This window comes from Thunnus maccoyii, chromosome 10 (genome assembly GCF_910596095.1).
Source record: "Thunnus maccoyii chromosome 10, fThuMac1.1, whole genome shotgun sequence".
NCBI classification, from domain to species: Eukaryota; Metazoa; Chordata; class Actinopteri; order Scombriformes; family Scombridae; genus Thunnus; species Thunnus maccoyii.
In genome coordinates this window covers 9,038,093-9,056,055 of record NC_056542.1, presented here as the reverse complement: position 1 = coordinate 9,056,055, position 17,963 = coordinate 9,038,093, and the positions used below count along the sequence as shown (strand labels likewise).

Below are 17,963 nucleotides of genomic sequence, written 5' to 3'. Positions count from 1 at the left end.
AGAAAAATGAAAAGTTTGATTTTGTATGATCAGCTGTTTGGAGGTAAAGGGGAAAATGAACTCCACCTCTAGTCTTTTCATGATTTGTGAACTTGTGGTGGTCAACAGCATCGTACACAAAGTCAGATTCAGGAGCAGTAGGGCTCATGATACGTCTAAATCAAAAGCAATCAAAAAATTGTTAAGAATGCTGCTTAAAGTCCTGAAGTTTTTGTTTATTGGCAGCAACTAAATTTTGACTACAATTACTCGAATAATGTTGCTAGATAAGTGAGTTTTAAGTTACACCAGAATAGATACATGAGAATGAGCTCATATCAAGACAATTTATTCAAAAACAAATGCTTAAATAAAAACACACAATGTACAAAATGCATAGTCAATGTTATATTTGTATAGAATAAAAAAGATGAAATAAAAGGTGAATATAAGACCTTTGGATATAAACTGTTTGACAGTCTGGAGGCAGGAATGGAAAACACCTTCTCTGCTCTGTATGTGCAGACTTAAAAGTAAAATGGTTAAAAGTAAAATGCAAAGTTAAAACCTAAACTGTCATTTACATTTGAATTTTAAATATATCACGCTTGGCTTGGAGCTTTGTCTTGTGAAGCTCAGCTGCTAGGACTTACAGTTAGTTAATAAGCAGAACTGTGCTCTATTTTATTCTGTATTTCATTATAAAAACAAAGAAAGATATCAGCCTGTTGCTTGTAAAATTCAAGTAAAAGTTACTGACTATAAAATACATTTGAAATGTGCCTCAACTGTTGAGGCCTGGAGGTTGAATTGTGTCTGAGGAGTTCAGAGAGATAACTGGTGCCAGTCCATGTAATGCTTTGAAAACAACTAAAAACCTTAAAACCAGTTCTACATTTGACAGACTTGTAAGGAAACACTAGTTGGTGCCAGTGAGGAGTCTTTGCTGCTACACTGCCAGCCAAACCAGGTCCTCGCTTCCTGATAACGATCAATCATAGAAGTTAAGAGTGTTTTCTACAAACTCTCTTAAATTTTACATCCCAAGCAATAAAGAGCAAGTGCACACCATTAAGAGCTTCTTAACATCAGCTCTGTGGTGATGAAGACGATGCGGAATACATTTTTAACTTTTAAACTTAAATATTTAACTGTATGTAAGTAGTGCTATATGTTGAAAATAAACACATTACAAAGTGTAAATGTTGTAAACTACACAAATAAATGTTTTATACTGGAAAGTGTTCAGTATGAAACATTTAAAGAAGTACTAAAAAGAAGCAGTGGAGGTTCCTGTTTCCTCAGTATCATGAATATGTGTCATTCTGTCATAAAACATACACACCATAAATAGAAAGAAGAGAGAAGATATAGAACCTGAAAATATACCATCAGAGAAGAAAGAGATATATATGTGATGCAAGAAGAGGGAGAGGATGATGATGACAAAACTGGCAGATCAATTGTTGAATTAAATTTTGTGTGTTAATATTGGTTTAGTTTTTTTTCTAATTTAAACATCAACATCATTCATTTGATATCAAAGGTCACTTAAGAAGGAACTTTGAACTGTGATCATGAAAAAAGTATAGACTTAAAAATGTATAATGACAATGAAAACGTATATAAAACAGTTTTCGGTTTCTTCGGCATGTACACACTCAGAATTCAGACGCTCAAATAAAATGGCAGAGTGTAAATATAGTGTGTCATGTTGTAAAAAGAGTCACTTCAGACACAGACTGTCTTATTTCAGTTTGCCTATAAATACCTAAGCTATACCAAATTTTACATCCGAAATTACACAAATTGTATCATTTTGTAACTTGATATATAATGTATTTGCTCCCTTTCAATTCTTCTTTTTCTTTAGATAAAATGTTTGAGCAACTTTATTTAACAGTACTTTTTCATTTGACAAATTCATTTGATTTTTTCATTCACAGAATGAAGAAAGCCAAATTTAAATATCAGCACTTTGATGAAAATTTTCATAAATGTAGGTTATTCGGTTGTTCTGTTAACGTGTAATAATATCAGGTTCAGGTAGCCAGTGTCTATGTTTGGTCAAAAAAGCTAATCTCACCATGTCACAGTTTTTAAGACTCTTTCCTCTTGAGATCATCGACAAGATATGGCTCCTTCCCCTCAAGGAGTTTGTAGAAGATGTCTTTGCCTTCATCTCCACTTGCTTTCAGGGGACCACAGTAGAGTTCCCTCATCTTCTCCTCAGTGGTTGAGATTTCCTGATTGTATCATAATATCCTTGTTGGATTACACCTTTGTTCAGGAGATTATCTAAAATTGGGCCTATATTGCTCACTCTCTCAATCAGATCACACTGGTGTTTGTCCACAAAGTCCTTTCCTGAGGGCAGGGGGGTTAAAAATGACCCGTTGATTTAGATTAACATCTGGTGACATCAGTTTCTTGAAGAACTGCTGAATAAACACGTTAATTACTTTACATTCAAACTGGAGGTCTTCATGATCCTAAACGGACCGGTGGAAAACTTGACCCGGTCTCTCGGTTCCTGAGAACTGAGTGGACCCGTGAAGGCTTCTAACTCAACAAACACCACAAAGACATGTTTAGATTTAATGGTTAATCTAGTCGTTATGGTCCCTTTCATCATTTTCTTAAAAAAATGCACAAAATTGTACCTTATTTCTTAGGAAATAAGCTCATTCTGATTCTGCAGTATACAGGCCACAGTGAGTGCGTTTACATGCACACTAGGATCCTGGTTTTGATCATATTCAGGATATGACGTTTACATAGAACATGAGAAACCTGGTTACTCATATCCCTGTTTACATGATTCCAACAGTATCCAGGTTTCTGATTATCTGTGTCCAGTTGTGTCTTGACTCCTGAACATCTCAGCCACTCATTTCTCTTCCAACAGAACATGTTCAGAAACCTGAATAAGGTGTTTACATGCCACACTATCCTTTTATTGAAGTACTCCAGGTCGCATATCCAGGTTTCTCAAAACAATGGTTTTTCTTAAGAGATAAGGTAAGAATTTCTAAACTAAGCAAACTTTTTTTTTAAAATTGCTATAGCTACTAATGTGGGCCAGCTCAATTTTTCTTATTACTTCATCTTTTGTTTAAAGCTTTTTCTGTTTAAGTGAGCTCAAGACAAATTTCAATCAATCCTGTTGATATGGCAATAAAATATTGAATAAAAAGTCCCAATCCCACAATCATACATATTTTAGTGTCATCAAGGTAACATATGTCGCAAAGTGCTGTCCCATTCCAATTTAAACCATTTCGAGCCCTTGCAGCCTCTTGCACTCAAACACTAACCAGGTGATGTCAATTAAGTCCTTGAGGGTTCAGGGTTTAGGTGCTACATCGCGATTGGGCCTTATTTCTACTCAGAGGAGTGAGGATACACGAGAACAGCCTTCATGGAAGTCTTTTACCAGCTGACATGCCCCCTTATTAGATATCAGTAATTGATTGGCCGTTGCAGCTGATCTGACTGATGTGATATATCACAACCATAGATCACAACATAACTGCAGTTTCATACTGAAGTGGATACAGATTAAATTTAAGTGTATCACTTCTGAGTTTTATATTTTTTTCTGATTCATCTAGTTAAACATCTGTATTAATTGTTAGCCTATAAATAATAAGAAATAAAAGAACCAAAACAACTTTCTACATTTAGTAGAAAGATTATTCTTTTCATGATTTGTTATCTCCCCCATTAGCTGTTATTGTGGATAAAATTAAGGGGCAACTGCCCCCAAGGACAAAAAATGCAAAAATGCCCTCTAAGGTGGCCCCACCAAGGAGAAAACATACATAAGTTCTGTAATGACTGTCTAGTTATGGGTAAATCAGGATGAAGTGCCCTATAGAGGGCCTCTATATGTGATAGTCTAGAATGAAGAGTCTTCATGGTGCCCTTTCAGTTGAAGACAATGTGATAGTGCCCTGTAAAGAACCCCAAAGGATGAGAAAATATGATGTGCCTTTTAAATGAAGAGGATGTAATGCAGTGCCCTATGATGCTCTTGTAATGGGGTGAGCTGGAGGTTCTGTATGGGTGCCCTTCTTGTGAACAAAAAACAAAATGGGAAAAAGTGCAATTTAGGATTCCCCTAAGTCTAACATACTGCAGTGCAGAATTGGGTGCCCTTTCAATGAGAACATGTGCCTATAGGGTGCATTGTATGGGAGAAAAACATTGTTAAATGGTGGTGCCCTTTATATTTTTTCGCCTTACCCCTGAGACAGCCTGAGTCCGCCACTGAACAGTAGAAATACAGAATGCAGGTTTTTACTCATGTACAGGTGTTTGTCAAGCAAGTAACAGGCTACAGAGAGAAAACAGCTGCTTTGGCAGTGATAACTGTGCCTTAGTATTATCACAGTGCACATGTGTGCAGACACAAACTCCATCAGAAGTTTCTGAAGCTGTTAAAGCCGACTGACAGCTGATCCAGCTGTGATCAGCTGCCGCTATTATCAGAAACAGAAGTCGCTTCACGTGACGCTTCAGAGGAAGGACGTCTCATTTCACCAAAAACATATTTCCTCATTTCCTCTCTCCTCGTTTTGTTTCCTTGCTCTCCACTCATCCACGGTGGGAGGGACTAAAACTGAAATTATAGTTTGTGGTTCGTGGTGTCCGCAGTTGTCCGTGTGCGCGTCCGCTCGGGAGTGCAAGGAAAAGACGCGAGCGAGAGAAACGTGGATGCAATTTAAGAGACTTGGGATGCACCCATGGACACAACAAAGAAGGATTAACTGCAGTTAATTTCGAGAAAGAACTGGACGGATTTCATATCTTAACGGCTGGAGCGACAATCTGTTTTTTTTATCACGGTGGGTTAAAACTTTTTCAAACGGTAACGTTAGAGCTTCGTTTTTACTTTCACTTTCATTGTCCTGCTTCATCTGTAAAGTTGTATTCGTGTGTGAAAATTGTCACACCAGCCCAATACTACAATAAAACATTAGTTAACACTTTGTTAACGTTAGTATCAAACAAAAGTTTGTGCTTTGACTTTGACTCGACAGTTAACGATGAAACAGTTTAACGTTAAACTAGTGTATGTTTGTGTGTGTTTATAATTCTGGCGGGATTTTTGTCTCTCCTCATACTTAACCGGGTGTTTCTGCTAGAGTTGGTGATATAAGTTTATTTTGTTGCCCCCTTTTGTTGTTAGAAATCTTCTTGTACTTCTTACATGTTAACATAGTTTGTTGTACATCTGATCTTTTGTCCACAACCCAAAGATAATCAGTTTACTATCACAAAGGACTAAAGAAACCACAAATATATAAAATATAAATATTTGTATTTAAGAAGCTGAAATTAGATAAGGTAGATGGGTATTTTTTTTTTGATGATTAATTAAATGATTAATAGATTATTAAAATTTAACAATTCAACAATTTATTAGAGATTAAAATTAAGAGATTACAAGAAAATGAGGGGACACAGAGGGGGGATGTATCTGAAAGTTGTATCCAGGGTCCATTATGTACCTGTTATGGTACATCTTAGAGAAATATACTTTCTGTACAAAAATGTACCTCTCCTGTAGATTATTTTGCTGGTGCCTCTACAAACTTTTTCTTATCGATTTATTCCTTTGTGGAAATATTTTCAGGGATTGTTCTTATTGGACTGAACATTTGGTGATTGAGAGTATGAGTAACTGAGTAACTGTGTAGAGTGAACCTGTTATAATTTATTTTTTCTTAATTTCTTGGTTCTATGATCATGAAAGAAATAAACATTTTGTCTACTATTACTAACACAGGTATGCATAAAGTCTAAGAACAATATATTGTTATGCAACATTCATTTTTCTTAAAATGTTTTCCAGCTTCATGACCCTCAGCGGCAGCAACTAATAAAAATAAGATGGAGGAAGGTAAGTGCACAGTTATTATGTACACAGGGATCTCACTAAATGTTACTCACTGAGTTCAGATTGTCTACAACAAGCTAAACGTAAAACCAGAATCTGACAACGAATAATTGAACCGTGGAAGGATATTTTGAACAGGTCATCTCGATCAAAGGTTTTTAAAATCCATCATTTCAAATTAACATTGTATGCATTTTAGTTTGCTACACTTCATATGAAACATTCTTCTTCTGTGTTCTGATATACGCTGATTATAGCTTCATAATATCTTAAATCTGTCAACTTTGTATCATGTTTATTTCTCTACTCAGAGCTTTTTGTGGATAAACATTGAGTCGAGCTAATCCGGAGAGTGACCAATGTTGCACCAATTTTGGAAGAACTCCTTGAACGTGATGTTATAAATCAAGTAAATTATGATAAAATCATAGGGCACTCCTTAGTGGCCCCTTGGAATCCAGTGGAGTTAGAGGAAAACAGATCTTCTACAAAATTCTGGAGAGAAACGAGCCACATCTTATTGATGACCTCAAGAGAACGGAGAGCGAGACTGTCATGGATGTGAAAGTCATGGATACAGTGCAAGTGAGTAAATCCTTAGTCATCTAAAGCAGTATAATGTAAGTGTGGATAGCGTAGTTTGTGCTTTCAGATAATCACTGTTTCTTTTTTGAGACTCAATGGGTGAATACAATTGAGAATCTAATTAAGTGAATATAATGGACAGTATATAGTTCATAAACACAATACTTTGAATATAAGCCCAATATGTCATTTGATTACACTTTTCTTGCTTTTGAAATGTTTCTGAAATCCTCACAGGAATACCCCACTGAAAATCAATATTTACTCGCCTCCTGTGGGCCTAAAATTTGGCTTTGAAAAGTTTATAGTTTGCTCCTTTTGTAGATGACAGCAGCTGTATTGAGATTCACAGAAGTTACAGTGGATTCCAATATTGATCCAGAATCACTGCAAAAAAACATCAAAACAATCACAGAAACTTCTCAAACCACTCCTGCTGCATAACTCATTTATGTACTGTTCATCCATATAATCAGTATTTTCCAAAAAATCATTGCTGTGCAAATAAATCACAAAGTATGTTTCTTCTGGTGGAGCTATGAGGCAGAGATAGTGTAACATGGAAATAGTGTTTTTAGCTATGCTGTGGAGAAACTACAAGTGTTTGGAACAACATTATAGATTGTTGGTGGAGAAATTAAAGCTAGATCAATTAGAGTCACAGCGTAACTCTGTTCCTTTAATGGAAAATTTAAGGGATCCTATTAAATAAATATACACATTAATGTCATTGCAAGGATCAATTCTTGGACCTCTTTAAATGAAAATCTACATCCATCCATCATATAAAATATTATTACATAAATTCTCTGGAACTCTACTGAAGGGATGAACACCATTTGTCCAAATGATTTTCCATTATTTGGTGTTTCAGTGTTGGTGGTGGAGAGCGCTGTCTAAATCGTCAGTCATGGTATTCATGGTAGTAGAGCAAACAAACACTTCACATCCTGTCCTGCATAATACTGTATGATTTATCTTTTTCATTTTCCAGGTAGACGCAATAATGGATAAGAAGCTGCTTATTGAAATATTGAATGATTTGAGCTCTGAGGAGTTTGAGAAATTCAAGTCGCTCATTGAATTGGAGAAAGATTTCCCGCTCATCTCAAGGAGCCGACTGGATGTGGCAGACATGCAGGAAACTGTGGAGCTGATGGTGGAGATTAACAGCCGAGAGTGTGTGGAGGTGACCAAAAAGGTTTTAAAGGAGATGAACAGGACTGATCTGGTGCAGAGGTTGTCAGATATCAGCTCAAGAACTAAAAGTAAGACAAAGAAGACAAAAACATATGAAAAACATTAAACTGGCACACAGTGCAGTCACATGTGTCTCAGAAGTTTTATAGTTTATTACGTAAAGATAAAGTACATTAGCTGGTGTACAATATTTTGTAAGTTTGGGCATAAACAGTACAATAACAAATATATCCAAAACCTTTCAACCTTGTTTGAAAATCTTCAAGTAGCTCTGCACATTAGTTATTATTTCACTGTTAAGGAGGGTTAGTGGAATGAAACCCTTTGTATTATAACTGATGTTAAATACATTTCTAATAGATTTTTTCTATATTTATTTTCTCCTCAGAGAAACACTTGGAACAGCGTCCTACCCTGATTCAGAGAGTAAGTAATGTCACATCAGTCTGACTTAACACAGCACAGCTTTTGTTTAGTAGATGAAGATTGACAATCATCTTCATCTTGAACATTATAATTGATCAAATCAAATCAGCTTTATTTATATAGCACTTTACACACAGCACAATTGATCCAAAGTGCTTCCCAGCACACAGAGAGGAAGACAAAACAAACAACAGAGAAAAAAGAGAAAGATGAGAGAGACTTACAGAGACTTCAGGGAAAATATTTGAGGTGGATTAAATTTGTCAGTTAAAGGCTAATGAACAGAAGCATGTTTTAAGGTGACGCTTAACTTGACTTGATGTTACTTAAGAAATGAATATACATACAAATACTTTAAAAACAGGTATACAGTATGTGTTCCATTTGACATATTAATTCCATTATTAGCTTGTGTAATATGGGCGATGTAATCTTACCACATCCACATTTCTAAAACACACACATCAGTTAATCTGTAATTAATAAAATAAAGAGATTGCACATTTGTTCAATGAACATTTTCTTTGTATTTACCAGGTTGAAACAATGATGTCTGTTATAGAGCTGCTTTTGGAAACACTGGCTGATTTGAGTAAAAGTGAGTTTGAGAACTTTAAGAAAGTTCTCCGGAGTCAAAGTCACCTCTACAACCCCTACTTAGAGATCCCATGGAGGCTGCCCATGAAGGCAGATGTGCAGGACACAGTGTTTTTTGTGGTGCCGACCTTCGGCCAACAGTCTGTGGAGAAGACCAAGGACGCTTTAATTGAGATGAAGAGGAGAGATCTGGTGCAGAGGCTGTCAGACAGCAGCTCAGGACCCAAAAGTAAGACAACAAAGACAAAAACATATTCAAATCATAAAACTGGAACAAAACAGACATAGGTATGTTATAAGTTGTTCTTCTTCATACATTATAAATATTATGATTCATAATGTGTACAAAATATATTTTATTTCTACACACACATATATATATATATATATATATATATAAAATCTCCCTCTCACCCCCCCAGTTTGAGGGTTCTGCGCAGTATCTTAGCTGTTCCTAGGACTGCGCTCTTCTGGACAGAGACCTCAGATGTTGTACCCGGAATCTGCTGGAGCCACTCTCCCAGTTTGTGGGTCACAGCCCCCAGTTCTCCAATTACCACTGGCACCACTGTTGCCTTTACTCCCCACATCCTTTCTAGCTCCTCTTTCAGTCCTTGGTATTTTTCGATCTTCTTGTGTTCCTTCTTCTTGATGTTGCTGTTGCTTGGGATTGCTATGTCTATCACCACTGCCTTCTTCTGTTGTTTGTCGATCAACACAATGTCCGGTTGGTTAGCCATCACCAGCTTGTCAGTCTGGATCTGGAAGTCCCACAGTATCTTGGCTTGGTCATTCTCAACCATCTTAGGAGGTGTCTTCCATTGTGACCTTTGGACTTCCAACCCATACACCCTTCTTACACCCTCTATTTTGTGCTGAACTGTCTCAGGAGCATCTTTGCACAGCCTGCACCTGGGGTCCTGTCTGGTGTGGTAGATCCCCGCCTCTATTGATCTTGTACTTAGTGCCTGTTCTTGTGCTGTGATGATTAGTGCTTCTGTGCTGTCCTTCAGTCCAGCCTTTTCCAGCCACTGGTAGGATTTCTTGATATCAGCCACTTCTTCTATCTGTCGGTGGTACATGCCGTGTAGGGGCTTGTCCCTCCATGATGGTTCTTCCTCCTCCTCTGCATCATCGGGTTTCTGCTGTCTGAGGTATTCACTTAGCAGTTCATCTTTGGGGGCCATCTTCCTGATGTATTCCTGGATGTTGGTTGTTTCGTCTTGGACAGTGGCTCTGATGCTCACCAGTCCTCGGCCTCCCTCGTTCCGCTTAGTGTACAGTCTCAGGGTGCTGAACTTGGGATGAAACCCTCCATGCATTGTGAGGAGCTTCCTTGTCTTGATATCAGTGGCCTCTATCTCCTCCTTTGGCCAGCTTATTATACCAGCGGGGTATCTGATGACTGGCAAGGCGTACGTGTTGATGGCCCGTATCTTGTTCTTCCCATTCAGCCGACTTTTCAGGACCTGCCTTACTCTGTGTAGGTATTTGGCTGTGGCTGACTTCCTTGCGGCCTCCTCAAGGTTCCCATTTGCCTGCGGGATCCCAAGGTATTTGTAGCTGTCCTGAACATCTGCAATGCTGCCTTCTGGTAGCTCAACCCCCTCGGTCCTGATCACCTTCGCTCTCTTCGATACCATCCGACCACACTTATCTAGTGCGAATGACATTCCGATGTCATTGCTGTAGATCCTGGTGAGGTGGATCAGTGAGTCAATGTCTCGCTCATTCCTGGCATACAGCTTGATGTCGTCTATGTAGAGGAGGTGACTGATGGTTGTTCCACTTCAGAACCGGTACCCGTAGCCACTCTTTAAGATGATCTGGCTGAGGGGGTTCAGGCCTATGCAGAACAGCAGCGGGGATAGTGCATCACCTTGGTATATGCCGCACTTGATGGTAACTTGTGCAATTGGTTTTGAGTTGGCCTCCAGAGTCGTTCTCCACAGCCCCATTGAGTTCTTGATGAAGGCTCTTAGTGTCCTGTTGATATTGTACATTTCCAAGCATTCCAGTATCCATGTGTGTGGAATTGAGTCATAGGCCTTCTTGTAGTCAATCCAGGCGGTGCACAGGTTGGTCTGCCTGGTCTTGCAGTCTTGGGTGACTGCTCTATCGACCAGTAGCTGGTGCTTAGCACCCCTGGTATTACTACCAATTCCTTTCTGGGCCCTGTGCCTATTCATCTTAGCCACTATGATGCCTGACAGGAGCTTCCATGTTGTACAGAGGCAGGTTATTGGCCGGTAGTTGGATGGGATCGTGCCCTTCTGGGGGTCCTTCATGATCAGGACTGTCCGCCCTTGGGTTAACCACTCTGGGTGCATCCCATCTATCAGCAGCTGGTTCATTTGTGCTGCCAGGCGTTCATGGAGTGCAGTCAGTTTCTTTAGCCAGTAGGTGTGGATCATGTCCAGGCCTGGTGCTGTCCAGCTCTTCATACCTGACACTCGTTCTTGGATGTCTGCCATTGTAATGGTTACTGGATCTTGTTCTGGGAGATTGCTGTGGTCTGCTCTTAGATCCACTAGCCACTGAGCATTGGTGATATGTGATGCCTCCTTCTCCCATATGCTCTTCCAGTATTGTTCAGTCTCAGCCCTGGGAGGATCTGTTCTTATGTTATTACCTTGCCACTGCGAGTACACTTTGGATGGTTTAGTGGAGAACATCCTATTTATTCTCCTGGCTTCTGCTTCTCCTGTGTATCTCTTCAGGCAGGTAGCCAGAACTGTGAGCCTTTGCTTGGCAGTCTCCAGTGCCTCAGGTATAGACAGCTTGTTGTACTTCCTGGGTATCCTTTTCGTCTCCACACCTTTCTGTAAGCTCTGAGAGTTGACTAACTTCTCTCTGTGTTGCCTTGATCTTGGCCTCCAGCCTCCTTCTCCATCGAGGGTAATGTTCTTTGTGGCTCATGGTGTTCATCTTGTAGCCAAGCATCTCTAGGATCACTGTTGCTGTGGTGTATATCAGCTGATTGGTCTCAGTTACGGTCCTAGTAGGGATAGTACGTAGCGCTGCATTCACATCCTCTAGCAGACTTTCAGAGGATACTTTGTCACTTAGCCTTGGTAATCGGCTATGGGGGTGCTGGGTGTCCAGCTTAGTTATGATAGTCATTCTTAGGTCAGTTGCCCTTGTGTTAAGGTCGTAAGGGTTTGTTGGGGCTTGGTACCCAATCTCAGAGTGTGGGGAGGATGATGATATCTCCCCTCTGACCTGTCGTCCTGGCTCCCCCTTGCTGTAGCATGTTCGTTGTACCTCATCAATCTCTAGTTGTGATAGCAGTTGCAGTTTGCAGATGTTGGAACACTGAGCTAGTAGTTGTTTCTTTGTAAGCTTAGATGTTGGACCTCCTGCGCCGAAGTCAGCAGTGTTAACCACTGACCTATCCAGCTGCCTAATATATGTATATATATATATATATATATATATATATATATATATATATATATTAACTGTTGAGGAGGTTTCAGTGAAATTTTTTAAAAATCCTTGTATTGTAATTTTATAAAGAACAGTATAGCCTGATGCTGATCACTTACTTTTATTTCTTTTCTTCCTCAGAAAAATACTCTGTGGATGAACACTTGTCTGCACTGATCCACAAAGTGAGTAATGTCACATCAACCTGACCTCATGCAGTACAGCTTTAATTCAATAACATGCAAGTTTAAAACCATATTTATCATCACATTAGTGGTGATTAATGAAACTAAACTCAGTTTCTCGCAGAATTCTGAGAATTTTTCGAACCATTAAACAAAATGCAGCAGATGAAACAGAGAAAACAGTTCCTGACTCATGCTGCCACCTTTTTTACAGTTCATCAAGAACATGTGATGTTAAGATCAGGTGGCTCATTACAGTTTTTGACAGCACAGTGTGTTTGCCAGAGTTACAGTCTTGCATTAAAATAAAAAACATAAACAAGTTTACAGATCTTAAAGAATGTAAAGTAAGACAAATCATAATTACCAGATGTATCAGTAGTTCAGGTGATCTTGCAGAAAACATATTAACACATTAATACTGTAGATGCAAAGAGATAAATCTTTTATTTTCCCAGTGGAGAAATAACATATTTTCTCTTTGAACTTACTCTTTGGATTTTCCAGGTAGCAACAAAGACGGCTGTGAGAGAGCTGCTTTTGGAAACACTGAATGATTTGAATGATCAGGAGCTAAAGACACTTAAGTGGCTCCTGCAGTTCACTTACTTCAAGAAGGGCCTTCCATGCATATGTAGCAGACTAGACCTGGCAGACAGGACAGAAGTTGTGGAGCTGATGGTGGAGAGATGTGGCCAACAGTCTGTGGAGGTGATCAGGGAGGTTTTCATGGAAATGAAGAGGACTGATCTGGTGCAGAGGCTGTCAGAGACCAGCACAGAACCCAGAGGTGAGATAAATAAGACAACTGCCATGTCACATTAATTTATAATAATTAATAAATCTGCAGAGGTACAAAACATTAGATAAAGCAATGGAGCAACACCCTATAGGCCACCATGACAGCAGAAATATAGATTTGACTCAACACCTCCCTGACACAATCTCAATAAAAACAATATGAGCTTCACAAAGTTAGTTGGTACTTCATTTCATATTTGAAGTGGTTGATTGAACTAATTCAATTTACTTGTACATACAAAATAATAAGACAAAGATCACTTCAGAGGGAAATGTTAGAGCTCATTATTACCAGTCTTACGTTGAATATGGTCAGATAGGAACTTGGCTAATGTTGTCTACATCATTTCACTTGAATATGTTGTGTTGTATTTTTGTATAGCTACGATTTGACTTAAACTTGGCTCCACTACGGACACTCATTCTCATTCATCCCCTCTGTGATTTCTGTAACCAAGGCCTCCTCCTGTCTTCCATCCACACACATGTAATCCATCTGTGTCATGTGACGTGTGCAGTGTCTGTGTATTTTATTTTAACACCCTGACTGAGTGTTTTCTCAAACCACATTGGTCTCAGCCATGAAGTGTTAAAGGCTTTTTATTATACTTGGGAGTCAGAGTATTATACTGAGGACAAGTACACATAAAGGTTACACACAGTGTTTTTATTATGTAATTACAATGTTCATTAAATGTGTTTCAGCTGCAGGATCATCAGTTGAAGCATTTGATGTAAAAACCACAGAGGGAGGTAGGTACCATAAGACATTTGAAACACTAATAACAAAATTACACATATTATTCCTTTAATTAGGAGTAAAGATGACAGATTTGAATCCTTTCCTCAAAGCTCTGTAGTTATTTTAATCTACATTTCATTATGTGAGGCTTTAACACTGAGTTTAATAACAAATGTGACGTCATGTTGATAAGTGTTCATCAGGTGAAAGTGGTAATTGATTTTTAGGATGTTACTATTGAGCAAATTTTCTTTTCCTTTTACAATTAATCCTTAATATTAGAAACATTTTAAAACAAGATAGTCTGATAGTGTCTGATTATATCACCTGATGGTAAACCAGGCATTCATGAGTCTCGTTTTATTTCCTTCTCTTCAGAGAAACACTCTGTGGATGAACAGTGGCCTGCACTGATCCAGAGAGTGAGTAATGTCACATCTGTCTGACTTTACAGATACAGCTTTCATTCAACAGATGCAGGAAAAAAACATGTTCAACATTATAAATGATGATACAAATCAAATTCCTGATTTTCACCAGCAGGTTCTCTCAGAACTGAAGCTACATTCAGGTTGCATCATGTACACATGAGGTCTGAAGCAAGAACGTTGTTAACTAATAATGTTAAAAATCAGTGTTACCTCTACCACTGGTGAAATGTAAACTGTATATATCCACATTTATAAAAACACACACATTGATGGGACATAAACAGAAAAATCTGTAATCATCCCACCTGAGAGATTGTACATTTGGCCAATGAACATTTTCTTTGTATTAACCAGGTAGAAACAATGACGTCTGTTATAGAGCTGCTTTTGGAAACACTGGCTGATTTAAGCGACGAGGAGCTCGAGGATTTCAAGAAATTACTCCTGAGTCAAAGTTACCTCTATAAACCCTACTTAGAGATCCCATGGAGGCTGCTCATGATGGCAGACATGCAGGAGACAGCGTTATTTATGGTGGAGACCTTCGGCCAACAGTCTGTGAAGAAGACCAAGGACATTTTAATTAAGATGAAGAGGAGAGATCTGGTGCAGAGGCTGTCAGACAGCAGCTCAGGACCCAAAAGTAAGACAATAAAGACAAAAACATATTCAAATCATAAAACTGGAACAAAACATGTGTTTATAAGTTCATGTTATAAGCTGTTCTTCTTCACATTTATGAATAATATGAGTTATAATGTAGAGAAAAGAAGACAATATCAGCTGGTGTACAAAATATATTTTATTGCTAATATGAAATATGAAAATATATTGTGGGACAGGGAGAGAATATCAGTGATGAATTATATGTATCATATATAGATTATATGTATATTTTTTAACTGTTGAGGAGGCTTCAGGTTTATTTTGTGTTGAACCCTTTTTATTGTAATATTTTAAAGAACAATATAGCCTGATGTTGATCACTTTCTTTTATTTCTTTTCTTCCTCCTCAGAAAAATACTCTGTGGATGAACACTTGTCTGCACTGATCCACAAAGTGAGCAATGTCACATCAACCTGACCTCATGCAGTACAGCTTTAATTCAATAAGATGCAAGTTTAAAATCTTATTTATCATCACATTAGTGGTGATTAATGAAACTAAACTCAGTTTCTCGCAGAATTCTGAGAATTTTTCGAACCATTAAACAAAATGCAGCAGATGAAACAGAGAAAACAGTTCCTGACTCATGCTGCCACCTTTTTTACAGTTCATCAAGAACATGTGATGTTAAGATCAGGTGGCTCATTACAGTTTTTGACAGCACAGTGTGTTTGCCAGAGTTACATCCTGGAATTAAAATTAAAAAAAATAAACAAGTTTACAGGTATTAAAGAATATAAAGTAAGACAAATCATAATTACCAGATGTATCAGTAGTTCAGGTGATCTTGTAGAAAAACTTATTTAAAACATCCAAATGTCTAAAATAATGACATTGATACTGTAGATGCAAAGAGATAAATCTTTAATATTCCCAGTGGAGAAATAACATATTTTCTCTTTGAACATACTCTTTGAATTTTCCAGGTAGCAACAAAGACGGCTGTGAGAGAGCTGCTTTTAGAAACACTGAATGATTTGAGTGATCAGGAGCTAAAGACACTTAAGTGGCTCCTGCAGTTCACTCACTTCAAGAAGGACCTTCCATGCGTCCCATTGATCCAAATGGAGCCAGCAGACAGGACAGAAGTAGTGGATCTGATGATGAAGACGTGTTGCCAACAGTCTGTGGAGGTGATCAGGGAGGTTTTCGTGGAAATGAAGAGGACTGATCTGGTGCAGAGGCTGTCAGAGACTATCTCAGGACCCAAAGGTAAATAAAGAAGATAACTGTCATGTCACATTAATTCATAATAATTAATAAATCTGCAGGGGTACAAAATATTAGACAAAGCAATGGAGCTACAACTTATACGCCACCATGACAGCAGAAATATAGATTTGACTCAACACCTCCCTGACACAATCTTAACAAAAACAATATAAGTTTAACAAAGTTAGTTGGTACTTCATTTAATTATTGAAGTGGTTAATTGTACTAATTCAATTTACTTGTACATACAAAAATCAGGACAAAGATCACTTCAGAGGGAAATGTTAGAGCTCATTATTACCAGTCTTGTGTTGTATATGGTCAGATAGGAACTTGGCTAATGTTGTCATCATTTCACTTGAATATGTTGTGTTACATTTTTGGCTCCACTATGGACACTCATTCTCATTCATCCCCTCTGTGATTTCTGTAACCAAGGCCTCCTCCTGTCTTCCATCCACACACATGTAATCCATCTGTGTCATGTGACGTGTGCAGTGTCTGTGTATTTTATTTTAACACCCTGACCAAGTGTTTTGTCAAACTTTATTGCTCTCAGCCGTGAATTGTTAAAGGCTTTTTATTATTATACTGAGGACAAGTACACGTAAAGGTTACACACAGTGTTTTTATTGTGTAATTACAATGTTCATTAAATGTGTTTCAGCTGCAGGATCATCAGTTGAAGCGTTTGGTGTAAAAACCACAGAGGGAGGTAGGTACCATAAGACATTTGAAACACTAATAACAAAATTACAAATATTATTCCTTTAACTAGGAGTACAGATGAAAGATTTGAATCCTTTCCTTAAAGCTCTGTAGTTATTTTAATCTACATCTCTTTAGGTGAAGCTTTAACACTGAGTTTAATAACAAAGGTGACGTCATGTTGATAAGTGTTCATCAGGTGAAAGTGGTAATTGATTTTTAAGATGTTACTATTGAGCAAATTTTCTTTTCCTTTTGCAATTAATCCTTAATATTAGAATTAATTTAAAACAAGATAGTCTGATAGTGTCTGATTATATCACCTGATGGTAAACCAGGCATTCATGAGTCTTGTTTTATTTCCTTCTCTTCAGAGAAACACTCTGTGGATGAACAGTGGCCTGCACTGATCCAGAAAGTGAGTAATGTCACATCTGTCTGACTTTACAGATACAGCTTTCATTCAACAGATGCAGGAAAAAAACATGTTCAACATTATAAATGATGATACAAATCAAATTCCTGATTTTGACCAGCTGTTTCTCTCAGAACTGGAGCTACATTCAGGTTGCATCATGTACACATGAGGTCTGAAGCAAGAATGTTAACTAATAATGTTAAAAATCAGTGTTACCTCTACCACTGGGGAAATGTAAACTGTATATATCCACATTTATAAAAACACACACATTGATGAGACATAAACAGAAAAATCTGTAATCATCCCACCTGAGAGATTGTACATTTGGCCAATGAACATTTTCTTTGTATTTACCAGGTAGAAACAATGACGTCTGTTATAGAGCTGCTTCTGGAAACACTGGCTGATTTGAATATCAGGAAGCTCAAGAACTTCAAGCAAGTCCTACGGAGTCACTTGAGGCTCACAAGACAACGTTTTGACATCAATTGGAGGCTGCTGAAGATAACAGACATGCAGGACATAGTGTTAATTATTGTGCAGGAGTACGGCCAACAGTCTATGGAGATGATGAAGAAGGTTTTAAAGGACATGAACAGCCCTGATCTGGTGCAGAGGCTGTCGGACTGCAGCTCAGGACCCAAAAGTAAGACAAGGAAGATAAAAAAATGTTTC

General features: G+C 38.1%; 1 protein-coding gene across 1 annotated transcript in view; it reads left to right on the top strand.

The window, feature by feature from the left end:
* The window catches only part of LOC121905492, a 344,732-nt gene that overhangs the window by 300,699 nt on the left and 26,070 nt on the right, over positions 1-17,963 (top strand). The window contains exons 42-48 of the mRNA XM_042423738.1: positions 14,228-14,271; positions 14,635-14,923; positions 15,297-15,340; positions 15,874-16,159; positions 16,827-16,874; positions 17,242-17,285; positions 17,646-17,934. Coding sequence (XP_042279672.1) covers positions 14,228-14,271; positions 14,635-14,923; positions 15,297-15,340; positions 15,874-16,159; positions 16,827-16,874; positions 17,242-17,285; positions 17,646-17,934 — 1,044 coding nt within the window. The remainder of the gene's footprint in view (positions 1-14,227; positions 14,272-14,634; positions 14,924-15,296; positions 15,341-15,873; positions 16,160-16,826; positions 16,875-17,241; positions 17,286-17,645; positions 17,935-17,963) is intronic.